The sequence below is a fragment of the Mobula birostris genome, chromosome 3 (genome assembly GCF_030028105.1).
Source record: "Mobula birostris isolate sMobBir1 chromosome 3, sMobBir1.hap1, whole genome shotgun sequence".
NCBI classification, from domain to species: domain Eukaryota; kingdom Metazoa; phylum Chordata; class Chondrichthyes; order Myliobatiformes; family Myliobatidae; genus Mobula; species Mobula birostris.
In genome coordinates this window covers 95093014-95119693 of record NC_092372.1, presented here as the reverse complement: position 1 = coordinate 95119693, position 26680 = coordinate 95093014, and the positions used below count along the sequence as shown (strand labels likewise).

General features: G+C 42.3%; 1 protein-coding gene across 6 annotated transcripts in view; it reads right to left on the bottom strand.

Moving 5' to 3' along the window:
* The window catches only part of LOC140195179 (coiled-coil domain-containing protein 158-like), a 162171-nt gene that overhangs the window by 116647 nt on the left and 18844 nt on the right, over positions 1-26680 (bottom strand). For 5 of the 6 annotated variants that reach the window (XM_072253071.1, XM_072253073.1, XM_072253072.1 and 2 more), the window contains exons 2-6: positions 25424-25525; positions 22831-22876; positions 14195-14358; positions 13718-13914; positions 12874-12977 (exon numbers count right to left, since the gene is read on the bottom strand). In XM_072253071.1, the coding sequence (XP_072109172.1) occupies positions 12874-12977; positions 13718-13914; positions 14195-14358; positions 22831-22876; positions 25424-25525 (613 nt within the window). Of the gene's footprint in view, positions 1-12873; positions 12978-13717; positions 13915-14194; positions 14359-14860; positions 14946-22830; positions 22877-25423; positions 25526-26680 lie in introns of those variants that run through there. The other variant, XM_072253074.1, reaches the window with a different exon arrangement.

The window sequence follows — 26680 nt, the reverse complement described above, 5'->3', positions numbered from 1 at the left end:
CATTAGACCCACAGAAAGCATCTGGCCCAGACTGTGTACCTGACTGAGAACTGAAGACCTGTGCTCATCAAATGACTGTAGTGCTTACTGACATATTTAACCTCTCCCTTCCGCAGTCTGAGGTACCCACCTGCTTCAGGTAGGCTTCAATCATATCAGTGCCCAAGAAGAACATGATAACCTGCCTCAATGACTATTGTCCAGTCGTATTTACATCCACTATGATGAAGTGCTTTGAGCATATTAACTCCTGCTTGACGAGTGACTTGAAACCACTGCAATTTGTCTACCAACACAACAGATCAACAGTAGATGCCATTTCAATAGCTCTTCACTCATCTCTGAAACATCTGGATAGTGAAGATGCATACATCAGGAAGTTTTTCATTGATTACAGTTCAGGACTCAACATGATTATTCAATCAAAACCAATCAACAAGCACCAAGACCTTGGTCTTGATAGCTCCTTGTGTAAATGGATCCTCCATTTCCTCATTTGCAGGCCTCAGCCAGTTCGGATTGTCAACAACATCTTCTCCACAATCTCCAGCAGCACAGGTGCTTTAGCCCACTGCTCTACTTGCTTTATACCTATGAATGTGAGGGTAAATACAGCTCCAATGCCAGGTTTGTCTGTGGACAACACCACTGTTGTTGCCCATATCAAAGGTGGTAATGAATTGGAATATATGGGGGAGGGTGAAAAACTGGATGAATGGTGCTACAACAACAACCTCTCACTCAACTTCAGCAAAACCAGAGCTGATTATTGACTATAAGAGGAAGAAACCAGAGGTCAACGAGCTAATCCTCATCAGAGGTACAGAGGGTCAAAACTTTAAACTCTTTGGTGTTATCATTTCAGTGGATCTGGCCTGCAACTAGCATACAAGTGCCATTACAAAGAAGGCACAGCAGCACCTCTACTTTCTTAGAAATTCACACAGATTCTAAAATTGTGACAAATTTCCATAGATGCACAGTGGAGAGTATCCTTACTGGTTGCATCATGGCCTGGTATGGAAACACCAATGCCCAAGGACAGAAAAGTCACATGACCAGTCCATCACAGGAAAAGCCCTCCCTACCAAGAGCAAATCTGCAAAGAGCACTACATCCATTTCAAAGGACCCCTGCCATCCATGCTATGCTCTCTTCTCGCTGTTGCCATCTGCAAGGAGGTAGGAGGTACTGGAGCCTTCGGTCCCACACCACACGGTTGAGGAGCAGTAGCTATTACCTTTTAACCAGGCTCCTGAACAAGTGTGGATAATTATAATCACCTCAACTCTGAACCGATTCCACAACCTCTGGACTCACTTCATGGACTCTACAACTCATGTTCTCAGTTTGTTGTTGTTGTTTTCTTTCTTTCTTTATTTGTTTGTTTATTTATTTATTGCATTTGCACAGTTTGTCTTCTTTTGCACATTAATTGATTGTCAACCTTAGCTTGTGTGTAGTTTTTTTATTGATTCTATTCTATTTCTTTGTTCTACTATGAATGCCAGCTTTGATATACACTTGCCTTGAACTTCTGCACTAAAAAGATTTTACAGTAATTATTGTATTTTTGGGGGCATATTTCACAAATTAAGATTCTGTCAAAAATCACAGCAAACCAATCATTGTTTGGTAACAAAGTGTATCTTCAAATTATTGTATCTTCATTTGAGCAATTAGTTTTTACCTGATTACAGATCTAGAATATAGTATGTGTCTAGAAAACGGATTACAGATTTTTCACCTGGTGCTCTAAAACTTCGTAAACACAAAATAATCTGCAGATGCTGTGATCAAAGCAACACTTTCAGTACGTTGGATGAACTCAGCAGGTTGGGCAGCATCGGTTAGAAACGATGAGTCGACATTTCGGGCTGGAACCCTTCGTCAGGACTGAAGAATGAAAGATGGGGAAGGATTTGAAGAATGCTTGTAGCTTCAGTTGAAAGACCAGTAACTTGAAAGACAAAGGGGTGGGGGAGGGGAAGCATTGACATCATAGCCCTTAAAAACAATGGGTAGTAGAAGGAGGAGGCAACATCATAGCCCTTGAAAACAATGGGTAGTAGATGGTAGCTCCTCAACTTTTCCTTCAGTACATTGACGACTACATTGGTGCTGCTTCCTGCACCCATGCTGAGCTCATCAATTTCATTAACTTTACTTTAAACTTCCACCCAGCCCTCAAATTCACTTCCTCTATCTCGGACACTTCTCTCCCCTTCCTCGATGTCTCGGTCTCCATCTCTGGAGACAGACTGTCCACTGACATCTTCTACAAGCCCACTGACTCTCATAACTACCTCGACTATACCTCTCCCCACCCCGCCACATGCAAAAATGCCATTCCCTATTCCCAGTTCCTCCGTCTCCACCGCATCTGCTCCAAGGATGAGGCTTTCCGTTCCAGGACATAGCAAATGTCCTCCTTCTTTAAGGATCGTGGTTCCCTTCTACCGTCATCAAGGATGCTCTCACCCACTTTTCCTCCATTTCCTGCACTTCGGCCCTCACCCCATCCTCCCGCAACCACAACAGGGACAGAGTTCCCCTTGTCCTTACCTACCATCCCACCAGCCTCCAGATCCAGCACATTATCCTCCGCAACTTCCGCCACCTTCAACAGGACCCCACCACTAAGCACATCTTTCCCTCTCCACCCCTCTCCGCTTTCCGCAGGGATCAGTCCCTCCGCGACTCCCTTATCCGCACGTTCATCCCCATTGATCTCCCACCCGGCACTTATCGCTGTAAGCCTAAGTGCTACACCTGTCCCTACACCTCATCTCTTGCCACCATTCAGGGCCCCAAACAATCCTTCCAGGTGAGACAACACTTCACTTGTGAGTCTGTTGGGGTCACCTATCGCATCCGGTGCTCCTGGTGCGGCCTCCTCTACACCGGTGAAACCCGACGCAGGTTGGGGGACCACTTCGTTGAGCACCCTCCACTCTGTCCGCCACCACAGACAGGATCTCCCGGTAGCCACCCACTTCAACTCTGCTTCCCATTCCCATTCAGATATGTCCATACATGGACTCCTCTACTGCCATAATGAGGCTAAACTCAAATTGGAGGAGCAACACCTCATATACCGTCTAGGTAGTATCCAGCCCTTTGGTATGAACATAGAATTCTCCAACTTCCGGTAATTCCCTCCCCCTCCCTTCCTCTGTCCCTATTTCACTCTACCCCCCTCCCCCAGCTCCCTCATGGTTCCTCCTCCTTCTTCTACTACCCATTGTTTTCAGGGCTATGACGTCAATGCTTCCCTTCGCCGACCCCTTTGTCTTTCAAATTACTGGTCTTTCAACTGAAGCTACAAGCATTCTTCAAATCCTTCCCCATCTTTCATTCTTCAGTTCTGACGAAGGGTTCCGGCCCGAAACGTCGACTCATCGTTTCTAACTGATGCTGCCCGACCTGCTGAGTTCATCCAGCGTACTGAAAGTGTTGCACTAAAACTTCATTGCCTGGTGCACTTGTGTAAAATCAGACATCCAGAAAGATCACAAGAATGGATTACCAACAACACACACAAAATTCTGGAGAAACTTGGCTGGTCAGGTGGCAGCTATGCAGAGGAATAAACAGCTGATGTTTCAGGCTGACACCATTCATCAGGACTGGAAAGGAAGGAGGAAGAAGCCAGAAAAAGAAAGCTAGGAGAGGAAAAGGAGTACAAGCTGGCAGGTGATAGGTGAAACCAGGTGAGGGGGAAGGTGGGTGGTCAGAGGAAAGGGGATGAGGTGACAAGCTGGCAGGTGATAGGTGAAACCAGGTGAGGGGGAAGGTGGGTGGTCGGAGGAAAGGAGATGAAGTGACAAGCTGGCAGGTGATAGGTGAAACCAGGTGACGGGGAAGGTGGGTGGTCAGAGGAAGGGGGATGAAGTGAGAAGCTGGCAGGTGATAGGTGAAACCAGGTGAGGGGGAAGGTGGGTGGTCGGAGGAAGGGGGATGAAGTGAGAAGCTGGCAGGTGATAGGTGAAACCAGGTGAGGGGGAAGGTGGGTGGTCGGAGGAAAGGGGATGAAGTGAGAAGCTGGGAGGCGATAGGGTGAAGAGGTAAAGGGCTGAAGAAGGAGGAATTTGATAGAAGAGGACAATGGACTATGAGAGAAAGATAAGAAGGAGGGGCATCAGGGGGAGGTGATGGGCAGGTGAGGAGAAGACACTGGATAAGAGGGAAGTCAGAATGGGGAACGGAAAAAGAGAGAAGGGGAGGGGTAGAAATGACCAAATGTTAGAGAAATTGATGTTCTTGCCATCACGTTGGAGGCTACCCAGAAGGAATATGAGATGAAGAGGAGGCCGCAATGAGAGCATTAGATACAATAGACAATCCTGACAGACTCAAAGGTGAAGTGTCACCTCACCTGGAAGACCTGTTTGGGGCACTAAATGATAGCAAAGGAGGAAATGTAGGGACAGGTGTAGCACTTCTCCTGCTTGCAGGGATAAGTGCTAGGAGGGAGATCAGTGGAAAGGGTTGAATGACAAAGGAATCATGTAGAGAGCAAGGAAAAGAAGTGTTTAGTGGTAGGATCCTATTGGAGATGGTGGATTTACAGAGAATGATGTGCTGGATGCAGAGGCTCGTGGGGTGGTAGTTAAGGACAAAGGCAACCCTACATCTGTTATGGCAGCGAGAAGATGGGTGAGACAGATGTCCGGAAAATAGAGGAGATGCAGGTGAGAGCAGCATCGACAGTGGAGGAAGGGAAACCCCATTCTTTGACGAAGGAGGATATCTCAGATGCTCCGGAATGGGAAGAATTCTAAGAACAGATGCAGTGGACACAGAGAAACTGAGAAAAGTGAATAGCATTTTTACAAGTGACAGGGTGGGAAGAAGCAGGGTCAAGATAGCTGTGAGAGTCAGTAGGTTTATAAAAGATATGAATAGACAATCTGTCTCTGGAGGTGGAGACAAAGAGATCAAGAAAGGGGAGAAAGGTGTCCGAGATGGTTACAAACAAAGTAAGCAACGGCACTGCAACAGTTACCACCTTAAAAGGTGCACTAAACTGCAACCTGTATGCCCTGGAAGCAGTAGCATCACCATACTTTTAAATGCAGCTTCAGGCACTTCACTGTGTAGCACACAAATGAGATTACCAGATCTTAATTGCACAATCATCAACGCAACCAGATGTCTGGTTGCCAAGGTGAAGATCTTCTCTATTGTGCATGGCAGTGCCTCCTCCCACACCACTGGCTACCCTCCTAGAGTCAGGTGACACAACTAGCCCCACACTTGGGCTACCCATAGGATGGTAGTGGTACCAAACATTACATAATTTTATCATTAACTACAAAAAGCACTTATTGTTCTGAGCAGAGACTAATCATATTGAAATGTACGTTAGCAGACTTCAGTGTGCTTTGCAAGTCTTCTAGTGTCAGCAGAGTATCTTTGAGCAGTATCTGTTCAATGAGAATAATTTTCAGGATAAGAATCAGATTCAGCATTACTTAACTGCCAATATGTGAAACATACCAGAATTGATCATGGTTCGGTGCTAAGCATAAAACATAGGACAAAGCAACATGCACAAATGCAGAAGGAACTCAGCAGGTCCGAGAAGGTCCAAAAAGGTCCAAAATGTCGACTGCTTATTCATTTCCATAGATGCTGCCTGGCCTGCTGAAGGACTTAAGACAGGCGAACATCAGACATTCAAAGGTTTTCATGACTACCAAAGTCAGAGTGACTGGACTATAATCATTAAGTCCAGTGATCTTGTCTTTTTTGGGAAATGGAACGATTGTAGCAACTTTAAAGCAACTTTCTAGGGCCGAGCCTCCATTTATGTCTCAGGAGAATGAAATGCATTCTGCCTGATTACATCATTAAGTGTAGATCTTATTATATAAAGAAAATTAGGCAAAAATTAAGACTGTGAAGTGCCCGATCAAATTTGGCAATTGGTGTAGTGTCATCCAGAAATCATTGCTAACATAAGTTATTCTGCATAGAATTGATATTGTATCTTACTGCACTAAAACACAAATCAGTGCTGAAATGTTTTACAAAAATAGCAGTGCTAATCAATCGATTTTCTAGGCAATGGGTTACATATGACCCTATTACTCAGCACACATAATGGCTTGATAGTTGACAATAGGGTTTTGCTTTGTCAATCAAGCTCAGGTTATAGTGGTAACATTCATTTTGGTCCCAAAACAGGTAGATTTGTTATCTATGAGAAGAAAGGGAGATGATTAGGATGCTCTCCTTTTGAAATTATTTAGAAAGCTGGATGCATTATGGTCCACACTATCTGGCTTGTTTCTTGTTCAAACTTCAGGCAGTCCAGACATCCCACCTCTCCTGGAAGTGCCGGGAGTCTCCCGCATATCAATAGTGGGCCCCTGACACCCAGAAATTATATACAATATCCCAGAAATAGATTTTTTTGAGAGGGAGAGAGAGAGCGAGCATCCTGATTGGTCTTTCTTTGTGCTAAGGGTGGTCCCCATCCACCGGGCCGCGAAGAGACAATATGATTTGGCGATATGAAACGATATGAGTCAGCTGCACCTCTCCTCATTCCCTGTCACGCACTGTTGAATTTTAACGCACGCGAGGTCATCAGTGACCCAAGGCGTGGAATGGAATGGGTCCGTGACCCATTTGTGAATGTCTCCGGTGAATCACCCATGTCAGTGCGGGAAAGAGATCAACTCCTCGAGCTTGCAAATGACAGTGGGCTGAAAAGTATGTTTGACATAACATCTCTGCTTGCATTCTGGATCAAAGTCAAGGCTGAATATCCTGTGATAGCCACAAAAGCACTGAAAACGTTGCTTCCATTTCCAACATATTTCTACGAAGCGGTGTTTTCTGCGGTGAATGCAACAAAAACTAAATTGCGGAATAGACTGGACATAAGGAACCCCCTTCGAGTATCGCTGTCTCCCATCACCCCTCGATAGGACCCTGTTGTTGCAGGAAAACAAGCCCAGGGCTCCCACTGATTCAGCAATATTGGTGTGTTGCAATGATTTTATATGCTCATACGAGGAAAATATGCGCTGTGTGTTTAATATCCAAACGTTACTTAAAATGTTATGATGCTATTGGCTTATAAGTGACTCATCAGTGGTCCCCAATTTCCGGGCCGCGAAGAATACAGCGGTGGCCGGAAGGCAGCCAGCACAGCTTTAAGAAAAAAGCCGAAATAAACAAGCTAATTAATTAGGTGCTGCCCGGCACATAAACGTTGGCCCAGATCAGAGGCGATTGCCAATTGCGTCGTCTCCAATCTGGGCCGACATTTATGTGCCAGGCGGCACCTAATCAATTAGTTTGTTTATTTTGGCTTTTTTCTTAAAGATGCACTGGGTGCGTTCTGGCTACCGCTGTACCGCTGCATTCTTCGCAGCCCGGAGGTTTGGGACCACTGTTATAATTGACTTATCACTATATTCATGCGAGGAAAATATGCGCTGTGTGCTTAATATTAAATTCGTTAGATAAACCCCTTTAGAAATGAAATTGAGTATATTAGCCACTTACAAGTAACTTATAGTTGACTTATCACCTACATTCCGGTCACATTTAACACCCACCACCCACCCCCCCCACCCCCCCCACCGGGTCAGCCGGTCCGCAAGAATATTGTCAATATTAAACTGGTCCGCAGTGCAAAAAAAAGGTTGGGGACCCCTGGCTAGCTGCCAAGGAGACACGCTATTGATGTCCTACGTGATGAGGCCAAACTCCCTGAACACTTGCTTAAAATTGTAATAGAATAAACCTGATAATATAATATAAGTACTTTAGAAATTGTTGAAAAAACCGACTTCCAGAACTGTTCCAATATAGAACAAGACCAAAACATATGTGTCAGTGTAGCTATCTCAGTTTTACATCTATCACAATGACTATCATTAGAAAAGATTTTAGAAAGTCTCTCCCTCGTCAAATGATAACGACGTACAATTTTAAATTGTATCAATGAATGGCTAGAACAAATTGAAGAAGAATTAACCAACTTCAAAATCCGCATCCAATCCTCCGTCATAAAAGTCAAATTAAGTTCCTTTTCCCAATTCTGTTTAATCTTAGATAAAGGATGCTTTTCCCATTGTAATAATAAATTATACATTCTTCCAATAGAACCCTTGATCGAAGGATTGATACTCATAATAGTATCTAACAGGTCAGCCTCCAATATGTAACAAAAATTACTTAAATATTTTTGTAAAAAATGTCTAACTTGAAGATATTGCAGAAAGTGTCAGTATGAAAGAGTATATTTATCAATTAATTGTTCAAAAGACATCAATCTATCTTCTTTAAATAAATCCAAAAAAGAATTAATATCTTTATTTTTCCAAAGTAAAAAAAGGTTGTTACCATTGCCCAGATATTGAATTGGATCACTCACATAAATTCTATGACTAAGAGAAGAGGTCTGAAAGCCTTTGCCAAGTGACTCAGTCCTTTCGTCCCCGAAGCCTTTGCACCAATAGCAAGGTACGGGTTAGGGCCCAAGTGGAAGGCCTCCACTTTCTGTACAAGTATACAGTATATGTAAAAGCAAAAAGAAAAATTTGCAGAAGGTATCAGGGTCACAATTTATTGCTCATTCTTAGCCTTGACCCCACTACACTTCTGAACGCTGGCAGCCAGTTTGATTAGCACGACCTGAAATGTTAATTTCCTCAATTACTGATGCATATGGCTGCAGTATATGCCATTTACAAAGCGTAATACAACCACTCTATTCAGTTATGCAACGGTCTGTAGCCTCCATCACTAATATATGACATGGGCAGGGGAAAAATCATTATCTGCAAGATCAGCACCGTCCTGAACACTTCCTCAAGAGCAATTGCGGAATGGCAATAAATGCTGTCTTGCCAGCAACACCCACATCTTAAATGAGTAAGTGGATAAATGAACAAATAAATGAATAGTTGGATAGACAGATACATATGGTAGAAACATAGAAAATAGGTGTAGGAGTAGGCCATTCGGTCCTTCGAGCCTGCACCACCATTCAGTACGATCATGGCTGATCATCCAATTCAGAACCCTGTACCTGCCTTCTCTCCATACTCCCTGATCCCTTTAGCCACAAGGGCCATATCTAACTCCCTCTTAAATATAGCCAATGAACTGGCCTCATCTGTTTCCTGTGGCAGAGCATTCCACAGATTCACCACTCTCTGTGTGAAGAAGTTTTTCCTCATCTCGGTCCTAAAAGGCTTCCCCTTTATCCTGAAACTGTAACCCCTCGTTCTGGACTTCCCCAACATTGGGAACAATCTTCCTGCATCTAGCCTGTCCAATCCCTTTAGGATTTTATACGTTTCAATCAGATCTCCCCTCAATCTTCTAAATTCCAATGAGTATAAGCCTAGTCGATCCAGTCTTTCATCATATGAAAGTCCTGCCATCCCAGGAATCAATCTGGTGAACCTTCTTTGTACTCCCTCTATGGCAAGAATGTCTTTCCTCAGATTAGGGGACCAAAACTGCACACAGTACTCCAGATGTGGTCTCACCAAGGCCTTGTACAACTGCAGTAGTACCTCTCTGCTCCTGTACTCGAATCTTCTTGCTATGAATGCCAGCATACCATTCGCCTTTTTCACCGCCTGCTGTACCTGCATGCCCACTTTCAATGACTGATGTACAATGACACCCAGGTCCAGTTGCACCTCCCCTTTTTCTAATTGGCCACCATTCAGATAATAATCTGTTTTCCTGTTCTTGCCAACAAAGTGGATAACCTCATATTTATCCACATTAAATTGCATCTGCCATGAATTTGCCCACTCACCTAACCTATTCAAATCACCCTGCATCCTCTTAGCATCCTCCTCACAGCTAACACTGCCGCCCAGCTTCGTGTCATCCACAAACTTGGAGATGCTGCATTTAATTCTCTCGTCTAAGTCATTAATATATATTGTAAACAACTGGAGTCCCAGCACTGAGCCTTGTGGTACCCCACTAGTCACTGCCTGCCATTCTGAAAAGATCCCGTTTATTCCCACTCTTTGCTTCCTGTCTGCTAACTGATTCTCTCTCCACATCAATACCATACCCCCAATACCGAGTGCTTTAAGTTTGCACACTAATCTCCTGTGTGGGACCTTGTCAAAAGCCTTTTGAAAATCCAAATATACCACATCCATTGGTTCTCCCCTATCCATTCTACTGGTTACATCCTCAAACAATTCTAGGAGATTCGTCAGACATGATTTTCCTTTCACAAATCCATGCCGACTTTGTCCAATGATTTCACCGCTTTCCAAATGTGCTGTTATCACATCTTTGATAACTGACTCTAGCATTTTCCCCACCACCGACGTCAGGTTTACCGGTCTATAATTCCCCTGTTTCTCTCTCCTTCCTTTTTTAAAAAGCGGGGTTACATTAGCCACCCTCCAATCCTCAGGAACTAATCCAGAATCTAAAGAGTTTTGTAAAATTATCACTAATGCATCCACTATTTCTTGGGCTACTTCCTTAAGCACTCTGGGATGCAGACCATCTGGCCCAGGGGATTTAGCTGCCTTTAATCCCTTCAATTTACCTAACACCACTTCCCTACTAACATGCATTTCCCTCAGTTCCTCCATCTCACTACATCCTCGGTCCCCTACTATTTCCGGAAGATTATTTATGTCCTCCTTAGTGAAGACAGAACCAAAGTAGTTATTCAATTGGTCTGCTATGTCCTTGTTCCCCATGATCAATTCACCTGTTTCTGACTGTAAGGGACCTACATTTGTCTTAACCAATCTTTTTCTTTTCACATATCTATAAAAGCTTTTACTGTCAGTTTTTATGTTCCCTGCCAGCTTTCTCTCATAATCTTTTTTCCCTTTCCTAATTAAGCCCTTTGTCCTCCTCTGCTGGACTCTGAATTTCTCCCAGTCCTCAGGTGTGCCGCTTTTTCTGGCTAATTTGTTTGTTTCTTCTTTGGAACTGATACTATCCCTAATTTCCCTCATCAGCCACGGGTGCACTACCTTCCCTGGTTTATTCTTTTGCCAAACTGGGATGAACAATTGTTGTAGTTTATCCATCCGATCTTTAAATGCTTGCCATTGCATATCCAACCTCAACCCTTTAAGTGTCATTTGCCAGTCTATCTTAGTTACACTTCTCATACCTTCAAAGTTACCCTTCTTTAAGTTCAGAACCTTTGTTACTGAATTATCTATATCACTCACCATCTTAATGAAGAATTCCACCATATTATGGTCAATCTTACCCAAGGGGCCTCGCACGACAAGATTGCTAACTAACCCTTCCTCAAGTGCTCAATACCCAGTCTAGAATGGCCTGCTCTCCAGTTGGTTCCTCGAAATGTTGGTTCAGAAAACAATCCCGCATACATTTGCAGTATCATGCAAAAGCCTTTGCTGTATTAATTTCAACAACGACCAGTCTTCAGAACCAAACGTGGATTGTAGATTGAGTTTAAAATGCAGCTCAGAACAGTGATGTTCCTGGAGCTGCAGACTGAGGTCAATTGAAAACCAAGAAACATCACATTGATATGAGATGTCTGTATATGCATGAATGCAGCTCAGAGACAATGGTGATTAACATTCATTTCGAGTGTCTGGAGTGTTGATATAAAGATCTAAGTGTTTGAAAATTATATGTAATTCAAAGGAAGCATTGTGGACACATTGTAAATGTAGAATTATCCTACCTACCTTAACCAAATAAAAATAAAATTTCAAAAAAAATTATCCTACCTACCTTTGACCATTAATATATAAAAATGTAATGTAATATTGGATCAGGCAGCCTCTTCAAAGAATGTCTGCAGTATGATGCCTGCTTGTATGCTGAATAAATACTTCTATATCACCAGCTTAAGTGCCTCCCAATGACTTTGATCACAGTCACAACTTTTACACACAGATATATAGCTAGAGTGTCTAAGACTTTTGCATAGTACTGTTGTAATTTTGGGTATTGCACTGTACTGCTGCAGCAAAAAAAAAATCATTACACATATAAGCAATGATAAACCTGATCCTGATATGGGTCTCTATTGTGGAATGAGAGTGGGAAGGGGACAGGGAGATGGGAGTCATGGTTGGGAAAAGGGGTAGGGAGAGGGGAGGGAGTGGGAAGCACCAAAGAGGACGTTCTGTAATGATCAATAAATCAATTGTTTGGAATGAAATGGCCTTGCCTGGTGGCTCAGGGCTGGATGTATCTGCACCTGCAACACACTCCCCTCCCCGTCATCTGTCCCACACCCCTCCCGTGGCCCTCCACCCTCACCATTACTAACATACTTTGCTCCCATCAGATTTACAAACTTGTTCTCAGCTACACATTGACAAACACAGTGCTGTGCAAAAGTTTTGGGCACACTAGCTACACATACGTGCCTAAGACACAGTACTGCAGGCAGACAGAAAGGTAGCAAATGAATGAATACAATGAAGGCATTAATGGTCCTCTCGCTGTCATGAGAAGAATTTCTGCTTTTACGGGTTAATGTGCCTTAGCTGTTTCAATGGTCAAAGTGCTCTACATAGTGCCGATTTACACATGAATTTACACACTGAAATTGTTTGATCTGCTGTTTTCTTATTTATTAATTCATGGGATGTAGATATCACTGGCAACAGTACATCACCAACTAATCTTGAACAGAAGGAGCCACGAAGAATAAACTATGATGGCAATGTGTTTTAAGATGGACAGACAGGAATTAAGGAATAAAAGCAAGTAATTAAATATGGTATGGAAATGGAAAATTAAATTAAATTTGCCATTAATCCTATGGACATGAAGTAATCAAGGAAGAAAAATAGGAAGAGATCCAAATAAATTCCTTAATTGGATTCATAGTAAGTAATTTGGGTCAGCACTTACCTGAGATTCATCAAGCTATCTCTTTCAGACTGTAGTTCTTGTAATTTAGATTGTAGATCCATCACAGATTGTTGAATATTACACTTTGACTGCTCATGATCTCCCTGCAAAGAGGAAGGAAGTAGGTATGTTGCAGTCTGTCAAAATTATTTTACATTTTCTAAAGCTTAATATAAGAAAATGCAGTATTAAATTAAAAACAATTGAGCCACAAAATTCAATGCTCAAGGTGTCCTTAATTCTATTCCTGAATTTAATCAGTGTCAAAATCTTGCTTTGAATACTACATATTATCCATTAAGCTTTACAAAATATTTTGATTTTACGCCTGTTTAATGAAAATTTTATGTTTGGAAATATGAAGACAAACTTGGAGAATGCACTGAGGCCTCAATCTATTGCTTTCTCCTAGTTTGTGGAGGTCATGACCACACTGTACTCCATGATGATACTCTCACAATGGATAATGCCACAATAATGACTACTAATAATGGTGCTTTGTAAACTGCACTATCTGAAATAACATAAAGGGATTAAAAAATCATGATTGCAGGAACAATTTTTTCAAGGGAATGTCTACTGTGCTTACCAGAAAGCAGAAACAATATTCTTTAAATCCCTGAGTACCATAACCAGCTCCAGAGAGGTCTGGTCTTAAAGCATCATCCACCCATATATACAACCATGGAATACAGAATTGTGCCAAGGGTAGTTGACATAGTGTTTCTACCAATATGCCATTGTTGTCTGTAATTTCACTTCAATTGAACATACAAACATAAGGCTTCTTGGTTCTTCAACATTCAATAAGATCATTGCAGATCACTGGCGTAAATCTGTTTACCTCATTTACACAGTCCTCCAGTGACTTCTCAACAACTGGCATACCGGAGGATGGACTGCTCTTCCTGGATATAACAACATCCACATCATATTTAGTAGTCTGGGGAAATCTGTGACAAGGTGTTTTTGAGATAGAAGTCTGAAGTATTGAGCTCCGAAAAGGAGATCGGACATTTGGAAAAACCGCAGTAAGAGATCCTGGAACAACAATTTTAAAACACCTTAACAAAATAATAATTTCTTAAATCCTTATTTTCAAAATTTATCACAATGCTAAAATAACAAGGGCATGATATATTTTTTAGGATGTGGGGAAGTCAACCATAATGGTTTGTTAAGACTATGCCAACTCTATTGTTCTAGAGTTCATGTTGCTCATGGGAGGGCCCTTACACCAAAATGATGCATGTACAGTACATCCAATGTAAAGTAACAGTCTAATCATCAGGACAACACCTTCACAGGACTCTGCACTTACGGTTCATTTTGAGCTTGTCATTGTGGCTAGTTGAGATTTCATTGAGACTGCAACTTCTACCCTCATTAAACGTAAGGCTACATTTGTCCATTGTTAACGTGGTAGCAAACTCTAACTCTTCCTGAAGTTTCTTTGTTTCTTTTGTATGTCTTTCTAGTTCTTTCCTGCAGATAAATGGACAAATTAATTCATATTTAATTCTTGATACAAAAAATCATTACAATGTTGTTGCCCATAAAGTACTTGTTATGGATGAATCAGTAATAATTTAATAAAGATTATTCTGCTTATCATATTGACAATAGCAAATAATGGGATCTCAGTTCAGTTTTATATTTTCCATGTATAATAGAAAACCCTTGCAGAAGTGAAGATAGCACACTTTTGTATAGACATCCTAAGTAATTTTTGTTTCCTTGTTTCAGTAAATAATATTTTTGAGCTCTTGCTTACTGGTTTCAAAGGGAGTGAAAAGAAAAATTTCAAGACTTTTGAAGCAACACCATCCACCCCACACAAAGCATGCCTTTATAAAGCGTAAATCAGCCAACAATCCACAGTGAAGAATCTGCAGGCTGTTTAACAATTTATCATACTGTCAGTAGCTCCACGAAAACATATCTCTTCCTTAATCTGACTGTGAGTTCTTGAAGTTGCTGTACTCACACATTAATTCAGCACAGAAAGAAATCTAGTAATTGTCTGCATAAACACCATTCTAACAACCAGGTAGTTGTTGTTGCCTGTCAATCAAGCTACCTTACCTAAAGGGTAAAAAGAAAAAAACACTTCAATTATAAATTGCCATTCATAAACTCAATGTCCCAAAATGCTTCATGCCCAATAAAATACTCAGTTGTAATGAGAGAATCATGGCTACCAACTTGTGCATAGAAAGATCTCATGCACATTTGTGTGATAATACCAGAAGACATTCTAGCTTCTGAAATTTGGGTTGAGGGATGTGTACTACCATGGGTGGTATAAGATCATAAGAGATAGGAGCAGAATTATGCCATTTGGCCCATCGAGTCTGCTCTGCCATTTCATCATGGCTGATCCATTTTCCCTCTCAGCCACAATCTCCTGCTTTCTCCTGTATCCCTTCATGCCTTGACTAATTAAGAATCTATCAACTTCTGCCTTAAGTATACCCAATGACTTTGCCTCCACAGCTGCCAGTAGGAAAGCATTCCACAGGTTCAGCACTCTCTGGACAAAGAAATTCCTCCTCACCTCCATTCTAAAAGGATATCCATCTATTCAAGGCTGTATCCTGTGATCTTAGATTCCCCCACCATAGGAAACATCCTTTACACATTCACTCTATTGCTGTCTTTCAAGATTCAATAGGTTTCAATGAGTTCACCGCTCATTCTGCTGATTTCCATTGAATACAGACCAAGAGCCATCAAACACTCTTCATATGACAAGCCTTAATCCAGGAATCATTTTTGTAAACCTTCCTTAGGTAAAGGGCTGAAGAACTGCACATAATACCATAAGTGAGGCCTCACTGGTACTTCATAAGGCCTCAAAATTATATCCTTGCTTTTAAATTCTAGTCCTCTTGAAATAAATGCTAACATTGCATTTGCCTTCCTCACCGACTCAACCTGCAAATTTTCCTTTAGGGTATCCTGCACAAGTACTCCCAAGTCCCTTTCCACCTCAGTTTTTGTATTTAGAAAATAGTCAACCCTTTCTATTTCTTCTACCAAAGTGCATGGCCATATATTTCTCAACACTGTATTCCATCTGCCACTTCCTTGCCTATTCTCTTAATCTGTCTAAATCCTTCTGTAGCCTCTCTACTTCCTCCAAATTATCTTTCCCTCCACCTCTCTTCGTATCATCCACAAATATGGCCACAAGGCCATCAGTTCCGTCATCCAAATCATTGATATATAGCGTAAAAAGATGTAGTCCCAACACAGGCCCCTGTTCACCACGCCAACCAGAAAGGCTCCCTTTATTCCCACCCTTGCCTCCTGCCAATCAGCCAATGCTCTCTCCATGCTAGTATCTTTCCTGTAATACCATGGGCTTTTAATTTGTTAAGCCTCATGCATGGTACCTTGTCAAAGGCTTTCTAAAAAACCAAGTACACAACATCAACCGATTCTCCTTTGTCAATCCTGCTTGTTATTTCTTCAAAGAATTCCGACAGATTTGTAGGCAAGATTTTCCCTTGAGGAAACGATGCTGACAAAAGCCTATTTTATCATGCATCTCCCAGTACCCCCAAACCACATTTTTAACAATCAACTCCAACATTTTTCCAATCACTGAGACAGACTAATTGGCCTATAATTCCTTTCTTCTGCCTCTCTTCCTTCTTGACGAGTGGAGTGACACTTGCAATTTTTCAATCCTCCAGAACCATGCTAGAATCAATAGATACTTTAAAGATCCCTACTAATGCTTCCAATCTTCACCCACCTCTTTCAGAACCCTGGGGTGTATACCATCTAGTCCAGGTGACATCTACCTTCAGACCTTTCAGTTTCCCTGAGAACCTTCTCCCTACTAATGGCAATTTCGCACACTACTGTCCCTTGACATTCTTGAACTTCTGGCACAATGATGCAAAATATTTATTCAGCTCATCTGCCATTTCCTTGTTCCCGATCACTACCTCTGCAGCCTCATTTTCCAGTAGTCCGATATCTATACTTGCCTCTCTTTTACACTTTATGTATCTGAAGAAACTCTTTAATATTACTGGCCAGCTTACTTTTGTATTCCACCTTTATTGATTTTTTAGTTGCCTTCTGTTGGTTTTTTTAAAAAAGTTTCCCAATCCTCTAACTTCCCACTAATTTTTGCTCTATTATATGCCTTCTCTTTGGCTTCTATGTTGGCTTTGACTTCTCTTGTCAGCCACAGTTGTGTCATCTTGCCTTTAGAATACTTCTTCCTCTTTGGGGTGAATATATCTTGTGCTTTCCAAATTACTCCCAGAAATCCAGCCGTTGGTGCTCTGTAGTCATCCCTGCCAATGTCCTTTTCCAATCAATTTTGGCCAGCTCTTCCCTCAGTCATCTGTAATTCCCTTTACTTCACTGTAATACTAATACATCTGACTTCAGCATCTCATTCTCAAACTGCAGGGCTTGATATTATGATCACTGACCCTCAAAGGGTGCTTTTGCCTTAAGCACTATAATCAATTCCAATTCATTGCACACAACACCCAGTTCAGAATAGCCGATCCCTTAGTGGGCTCAACCACAAGCTGCTCTAAAAAGCTACCTCATAGGCATTCTAGAAATTCCCTATCTTGGGATTCAGAACGAACTTGATTTTTTTCAATCTACCTGCTTATTGATATTCCTCATGACCATTGCAACTTTTTCTTTTTGGAATGCGTTTTCTATCTCCAGTTGTATTTAGGCTACAACTTTACTACTGTTTGAGGGTCTATATGTAACTCCATTTTTACCCTTACAGTTCTTTAGCTCTCCACAACGATTCAACATCTTTCAACCCTATGTCACCACTTTCTAATGAGGTGATTTCAGTTTTTACCAGCAGAGCCATACCCCACACCTCCCCCCATCCACCTGCCTGTCCTTTCGATACTATGTGTATCCTTGAATAGATATCTACTTTGCACATTAGAACATAGAATAGTACAGCACAGTACAGGCCATTTGGCCCACAATGTTGTGCCAACCCTCAAACCCTGCCTCCCATATAAGCCCCCACCTTAAATTCCTCCATATACCTGTCTAGTAGTCTCTTAAACTTCACTAGTGTATCTGCCTCCACCACTGACTCAGGCAGTGCATTCCATGCACCAACCACTCTCTGAATAAAAAAACCTTCCTCTAATATCCTCCTTGAACTTCCCACCCCTTACCTTAAAGCCATGTCCTCTTGTATTGAGCAGTGGTGCCCTGGGGAAGAGGCGCTGGCTATCCACTCTATCTATTCCTCTTATTATCTTGTATACCTCTATCATGTCTCCTCTCATCCTCCTCTCCAAAGAGTAAAGCCCTAGCTCCCTTAATCTCTTATCATAATGCATACTCTCTAAACTAGGCAGCATCCTGGTAAATCTCCTCTGTACCCTTTCCAATGCTTCCACATTCTTCCTATAGTGAGATGACTAGAACTGGACACAGTACTCCAAGTGTGGCCTAACCAGAGTTTTATAGAGCTGCATCATTACATCGCGACTCTTAAACTCTATCCCTCGACTTATGAAAGCTAACACCCCATAAGCTTTCTTAACTACCCTATCCACCTGTGAGGCAACTTTCAGGGATCTGTGGACATGTATCCCCAGATCCCTCTGCTCCTCCACACCACCAAGTATCCTGCCATTTACAAACGTTTGTACTTTGTACTCTGCCTTGGAGTTTGTCCTTCCAAAGTGTACCACCTCACACTTCTCCGGGTTGAACTCCATCTGTCACTTCTCAGCCCACTTCTGCATCCTATCAATGTCTCTCTGCAATCTTCGACAATCCTCTACACTATCTACAACACCACCAACCTTTGTGTTGTCTGCAAACTTGCTAACCCACCCTTCTACCCCCAAGTCCAGGTGGTTAATAAAAATCACGAAAAGTAGAGGTCCCAGAACAGATCCTTGTGGGACACCACTAGTCACAATCCTCCAATCTGAATGTACTCCGTCCACCACCACCCTCTGCCTTCTGCAGGCAAGCCAATTCTGAATCCATCTGGCCAAAATTCCCTGGATCCCATGCCTTCTGACTTTCTGAATAAGCCCCCGTGTGGAACCTTGTCAAATGCCTTACTAAAATCCATATAGATCACATCCACTGAACTACCCTCATCCATATGCCTGGTCACCTCCTCAAAGAACTCTATCAGACTTGTTAGACACGATCTGCCCTTCACAAATCCATGCTGACTGTCCCTGATCAGACCATGATTCTCTAAATGCCCATAGATCCTATCTCTTAGAATCTTTTCCAACAGCTTTCCCACCACAGACGCAAGGCTCACTGGTCTATAATTACTCGAACTATCCCTACTACCTTTTTTGAACAAGGGGACAACATTCGCCTCCCTCCAGTCCTCCAGTACCATTCCCGTGGACAATGAGGACATAAAGATCCTAGCCAGAGGCTCAGCAATCTCTTCCCTCGCCTCGTGGAGCAGCCTGGGGAATATTTCATCAGGCCCTGAGGACTTACCCGTCCTAATGTATTTTAACAACTCCAACACCTCCTCTCCCTTAATATCAACATGCTCCAGAACATCAACCTCACTCATATTGTACTCACCACCATCAAGTTCCCTCTTATTGGTGAATACCGAAGAGAAGTATTCATTGAGGACCTTGCTCACGTCCACAGCCTCCAGGCACATCTTCCCACCTTTATCTCTAATCGGTCCTACCTTCACTCCTGTCATCCTTTTTTTCTTCACATAATTGAAGAATACCTTGGGGTTTTCCTTTACCCTACACGCCAAGGCCTTTTCATGCCCCCTTCTTGCTCTCCTCAGCCCCTTCTTAAGCTCCTTTCTTGCTTCCCTATATTCCTCAATAGACCCATCTGATCCTTGCTTTCTAAACCTCATGTATGCTGCCTTCTTCCACCTGACTAGATTTTCCACCTCATTTGTCACCTATGGTTCCTTCACCCTCCCATTCTTTATCTTCCTCACTGGGACAAATTTATCCCTAACATCCTGCAAGAGATCTCTAAACATCGACCACATGTCCGTAGTACACTTCCCTGCAAAAACATCATCCCAATTCACACCCACAAGTTCTAGCCTTATAGCCTCATAATTTGTCCAATTAAAAATTTTCCTGTCCTCTCTGATTCTTTCTTTTTCCTTGATAATGCTAAAGGCCAGGGAGCGGTGGTCACTGTCCCCCAGATGCTCACCCACTGAGAGATCTGTGACCTGACCCGGTTCTTTACCTAGTACTAGATCTAGTATGGCATTCTCCCTAGTCGGCCTGTCCACATACTGCGACAGGAATCCGTCCTGGACACACTTAACAAACTCTGCCCCATCTAAACCCTTGGAACTAATCAGGTGCCAATCAACATTAGGGAAGTTAAAGTCACCCATGATAACAACCCTGCTATTTTTGCACTTTTCCAAAATCTGCCTCCCAATCTGCTCCCCTGTATCTCTGCTGCTACCAGGGGGCCTATAGAATACCCCCGATAGAGTAACTGCTCCCTTCCTGTTCCTGACTTCCACCCATACTGACTCAAAAGAGGATCCTGCTACATTACCCACCCTTTCTGTAGCTGTAATAGTATCCCTGACCATTAATGCCACCCCTCCTCCCCTTCCCCTCCACCTCTATCCCTTTTAAAGCACTGAAATCCAGGAATATTGAGAATCCATTCCTGCCCTGGTGCCAGCCAAGTCTCCGTAATAGCCACTACATCATAATTCCATGTATGTATCCAAGCTCTCAGTTCATCACCTTTGTTCCTAATGCTTCTTCCATTGAGGTACACACACTTCAGCCCTTCTACCTTACTGTCTTTACACCGTTTATTCTGCTTCTCTTTCCTCAAAGCCTCTCTATACATTAGATCAAATACAAAACCTTCAGACCTGTATTCACCCTTTTCAATTTTGCCCGCCTTGTAAATTACAACTCATTCTGTTGACTGCAATTTTGCCCTATAATCAGCCTCTCCTTGCTAACAGTTTCACTGCCTCTGTTGTAAACCAGCTAACTACCTTATCCTCATCACTCTCACTCCGGTTTCAATCCTCCTGCCAAATTGATTTTAATCCTCTGGAACAGTCTAGCAAACCTGAACTAAAAGATTGTTTAGTTCCACCTGACATGCAGTTAGAGCTTCTGTTTAAAGAGCAGCTGTCTTGATGATGTTACACTAAATATGCTTGCCTAGAATTACTGACTGTTTTCTGGAGCAGGAATTTACCTTTAGGATAAGTAAAAAAGGCTATAGATATCTGAGATTCATTTCTTCATGTTGCCAGATATTCATTAAAATATCAAATATTTTCTTATTTCTTGTTTTACCTCTTAACTCAATCTTTATTTTAATTTCTGATCCTGATTTGATATTGTCATTCATTTTAATTCTCCCTCCTCATCAGACCTTATTCGGCTTCTCAATTCCTGGATCACAGTCCGGCATGCAACTTGAATGGGCAGAAATGCAAGAACAGATAACAGACAGAAATTTCAACCATAACATATAATCAGAAAGGCAAATTGATTCCACCTTGGTAACATCACTCAACTAACCCATACCACTGACTATCAACTAACCCTCTGCATTGACAATTTTGTCCATACTTTCGTCATCACTGGTCTCAACTGCTTAAATGTTTTCCTGGCATAAATCCATCACCCAAAATCTCCACCACCTGTGTCCTAAACTGCACAACATTCTGCTCACTCATTAACCTTCTGCTGATCAATAAAAAGTTAAGAGCCAATTTGAAATTTTCATTCTTCAGCTCTTCATAACTTTGCCTCTCCCCACCTCCATAACTTCCTGCAATCCAAAAAAAGTTCATGAACTTCACTGTAAAATCTCTGGCATGTGTTCCTTTCCATATACTGTCATTCCATTTTTGGCAGTCTATGGCCTATATTCTAGCAACTTCTCCATATCTTCACCTCTCCCCCCTCCTTTAAGGACATTCCTTGAATTAATTTTTTTCCTCAAGCCTTCAATTAACCTTACCGTATCTTTTCAACTCAGCAGCATTTTTATTGAATTCCCTCTATAGTAAAGGCTCTATATGAATTCATACTGTTATTGTTATTGACATATTTTCTAACATTCAGTTATCATGATCTAATCATTTTGAAATCAAAATTTTTGTGTAAGCCTAATCGAGGTTTTGGTTCAGATGCATCACAGCATGTCTATTTTAAAACTAGCGCAGTCAGGGGAGAGAAAGTAACAGATATCGAGGACAGAATAGTTGCTATATTATATGTACCTTGTGCTGTGTATGATTATTGGTACCGTGTTTTGCATCTTGGTCCCAAAGGAACGCTGTTTAATTTGGCTGTATTCATGTGTGGTTGAATGATAATTATCCCTGAACTTGAGCTAAAGTGCAGCAATATTGAACCACTCATATTGTTTTTTTAATATGTTCAGAATCTTTAAAATGTCCAAAGCAAATGACAAATGATCTAATACTTGCAACCTTGAAATTACACATAACATCATTCTTCAGCCCCCACTTGGATGTGAAGAACTGTGAAAATTAAACAAAATTATGCAATAGCTTTAAAAACTCTATCAAATACTAAAGAAAACTCCTCTCGGAATGCAAATAGAAAATTGTGTAGAGGTCGACATGTTGATCCAGTATACATAGTGAAGACTGTACCTTGTAAATTATAAAATGCTTCTTGTGATTGGTGTTCATTCACATTAATAGATCGGAAATTACGTTCCAAACTCACAATCTCCTAAAGTTGTACTCCCTGTGAGTGCCACTGTATAGCTCAGGTGCTGGATTGCACATCATTCTAGCTATTGGTGAGACTGTAAAAAATCTGACGCAAATCTCTTTTAGCATTTCTGCTTTTGGATGAGAACAGATAATGTGCTGTATATGGGACCGACAGTACACTATCATGTTAGCAAAGACAGTTCTGTTTTGTTTATATTTCCAGAACTAACCTTAATTTCTCCAAGTTCTTGCTCGGTCTTTCAGTAGTAGAAATATCTAAAAAGGAAATCTAACATTTACATAACTGTCACAATAACTACACAATAACTTCAATTAATTAATACAAGAATTTGAAAATAATGTTTCCTACATTGCTAAATGTATATGAACCAGATCAATACAGCTTCTTGGACATACATAAAAAAAATTATTTCAAAATGTACATTCAAAACCATTAAGCTTTCTAAGTAATGTTCAAATTGTTTCAAAATATAAAAGCAACATCTTCACCACCTTCCACTGTAATTTTCAAGCTCTAATGACCTTAAAGCCTTTATTTTTCTCAAAAGTTATGCTCAACATCAAAGGCATGCAGACTGGATGACACCTGAGCATAGGCCATGCACAGACATTTAACTGACTGATTTTGGAAGGGAATTTTACTAGGTTGTCCTTAATGTGCTTAATAAATATTGAACTATTGGAGAGCAAAATGGAGAACAGAAGGTGACACACCAGCGGTTAGTGTTCTGGCTACCTACTCTCTCCTCTCATTTGTGCCTCTTTGAGCTGATTGACTTGGCTACTACTCAAGTTCCTGCTAGAGTAAGCTACACGAAGATATACTGTTGGTAGCTTGTGTTCTGTCATTGTTGTAGAAACTGAGGCAGCACAGGAGGCACGCATACAAATGCAACACTCACAACACGCTGGAGGAACTCATCAGGTTGGGCAGCATCCGTAGAAAAGATCGGTCGACATTTCGGGCCGGAACCCTTCGTCAGGACTGTAGAGGGAAGGGGCAGAGGCCCTATAAAGAAGGTGGGGGGAGGGTGGGAAGGAGAAGGCTGGTAGGTTCCAGGTGAAAAACCAGTAAGAAGAAAGATAAAGGGGTGGAGGAGGGGAGGCAGGGAGGTGATAGGCAGGAAAGGTGAAGAAAGAATAGGGGAAAACACAATGGGTAGTAGAAGGAGGCGGAACCATGAGGGAAGTGATAGGCAGCTGGGGGAGGGGGCAGAGTGACATAGGGATAGGGGAAGGGAGGGGGCGGGAATTACCGGAAGTTTGAGAATTCTATGTTCATACCAAGGGGCTGGAGACTACCTAGACGGTATATGAGGTGTTGCTCCTCCAACCTGAGTTTAGCCTCATCATGGCAGTAGAGGAGGCCATGTATGGACATATCTGAATGGGAGTGGGAAGCAGAGTTGAAGTAGGCGGCTACTGGGAGATCCTGTCTGTTTTGGCAGACAGAGCGGAGGTGGCCCCCCAATGCACCGGGTTTCACCGATGTAGAGGAGGCCGCACGTCCCTCCCCACGGAATCCAGCATATTATCCCCGCAACTTCCGCCACCTTCAACCGGACCCCACCACTAAGCACATCTTTCCCTCTCCACCCCTCTCCGCTTTCTGCAGGGATCGGTCCCTCCGCGACTCCCTGGTCCACACGTCCCTCCCCACGGATCTCCCACCTGGCACATATCCCTGTAAGCGCAAGTGCTACACCTGTCCCTACACCTCCTCTCTTGCCACCATTCAGGGCCCCAAACAGTTCTTCCAAGTGAGGCAACACTTCACTTGTGAGTCTGTTGGGGTCATCTGTTGCATTCGGTGCTCCCGGTGCTGCCTCCTCTACATCGGTGAAACCCGACGCAGATTGGGGGATCGCTTCGTCGAGCACCTTCACTCCGTCTGCCACAACAGACAGGATCTCCCAGTAGCCACCCACTTCAATTCTGCTTCCCACTCCCATTCAGAGATGTCCATACATGGCCTCCTCTACTACCATGATGAGGTTAAACTCAGATTGGAGGAGCAACACCTCATATACCGTCTAGTTAGTCTCCAGCCCCTTGATATGAACATAGAATTCTCCAACTTCCGGTAATTCCCTCTCCCTCCCTTCCCCTATCCCCATGTCACTCTGTCCACTTCCCCAGCTGCCTATCACCTCCCTCATGGTTCTGCCTCCTTCTACTACCCATTGTTTTCCCCTTTTCTTTCTTCACCTTTCCTGCCTATCCCCTCCCTGCTTCCCCTCCCCCACCCCTTTATCTTTCCCCTTACTGGTTTTTCACCTGGAAACTACCAGCCTTCTCCTTCCCACCCTCCCCCCACCTTCTTAATAGGGCCTCTGCCCCTTCCCTCTACAGTCCTGACGAAGGGTCCAGCCCGAAACGTCGACCAATCTTTTCCACGGATGCTGCCCGGCCAGCTGAGTTCCTCCAGCGTGCTGTGAGTGTTGCTTTGACCCCAGCATCTGCAGATTATCTTGTGTTTACACATACAAATGCAATGTCTCAAAAATTTAAATGAAATGCTTTGAAGGTAATATTCCATGGAAGCTAATCCAAGTCTAATAATTCTACTGTGCAGAAAAGAAATCCAATTATAAAATGACATGATGTATTATTACATTGTTAATCCAAAAAAATCAAATATAGATCAGAATTAGTGGAAAAGAAAAATCACACAATATGTCTTATGATCTTTCCTCCTCATCCTACATAACAGTCTTCTCCCCATCGCAAAGATTAGTGTTGCAGAAGTGCTCAAATGCACATTAAAACAATCCAAGAGACATTAATAATACACACACTTACTGTTATTTTTATACAATGTTAATGCTTTGTTTCCAGCTTCTGAGGCATGCAGACTAGACTGACAAGACCGACAGTCAGTAGATGATAAATGTCCACCAGCTCCTGGAATCAATCAAAATTATAATCATACATAGAAACACATTCACAGTGGTACTCTTTCATTTGTTGTCCTATAGACTCTATGTATGCCTTTGCTCTTTTTTCCTAGGTTAATCTCCCTTTACATTAATTCGCCCATTGCAAAAATAAAGTTTCAATGAAGAAACATGAGTGTAAAGGTGAGAAGAAGCAGTTCAGTACTCAATTTACAAAAGGATATACTCCTGGAAATCATAAACACGAGAAATTCTGCAAATGCTGTAAATCCTAAGCAACACACACATTTCTCCAGCATTTTGTGTGTGTTGCCATACATTTCTGAAACTGTCTTGTTGGGAAAAATTTCACAGATCAAAAATAACTCATGGCTATTCTAATACCATGTGTATCCTCTCTGCACGCACACAAAGAAGAGAGCAGAGAGAGGAGGTATGAAAGACAATCAATAGGAAGTGGAAGGAGAGAGAGAAAGCAGGAGAAAAGATGGAAGAGAGGAAATAGATGGGAAGGTGGGGTAAAGAAATTGGGGAAGTGGGGAGAGAGAAATAGCAGAGTAAAGAGAGACAGTGAGGCAAGGCAAAGGAGAGAGCAAGGGAGAGAAAGAGAAAAAGAGAAAGGTGAGGGAGAGAGGGTGAAAAAGAGAAAGAAATAGTGGAAGGGAGAGAGAAGGTGAAAGAAGGGAGGAAGAAAAAAGGAGAGAAAGAACAAAGGAGGAGAGAAAGAGCAGGAGGAAAAAGGGGGACAGCAAGGGTTGGTGGGTGAGAAAGAGAGAGTGGTTAGGAAGAAAGGGATATTGCTTGCATTTTGAAAGCACTAGCGAAAACAGGTAAAAATTCTGCAACTAACTATGTAACAATAGGCTTCAAATAGGAGGAGATTTCAACCAGCATAGCACAAAATTTGGAGATTTTGAATATGGTATTGATATTCAAGGACTTTTGTAGGTAGGTTTCAGAGTCCCACTGAAGCTAGGACTGCAAGTGTAAAAAGAGCGGACTCGGGTAAAGCTGGTCTTTTCTCAGTGGCTCAGGCAAGAGAGGTGTATATTGGGTCAGAGCCCGACAGAAGTCAGGAGAGAGTATAAAAGGACCAGATTTGGGCAAGGCTGGTCGTTGTGGACTGCGCAGGCACAGTGAGTGCCAACGTCTGAAGCCTAAC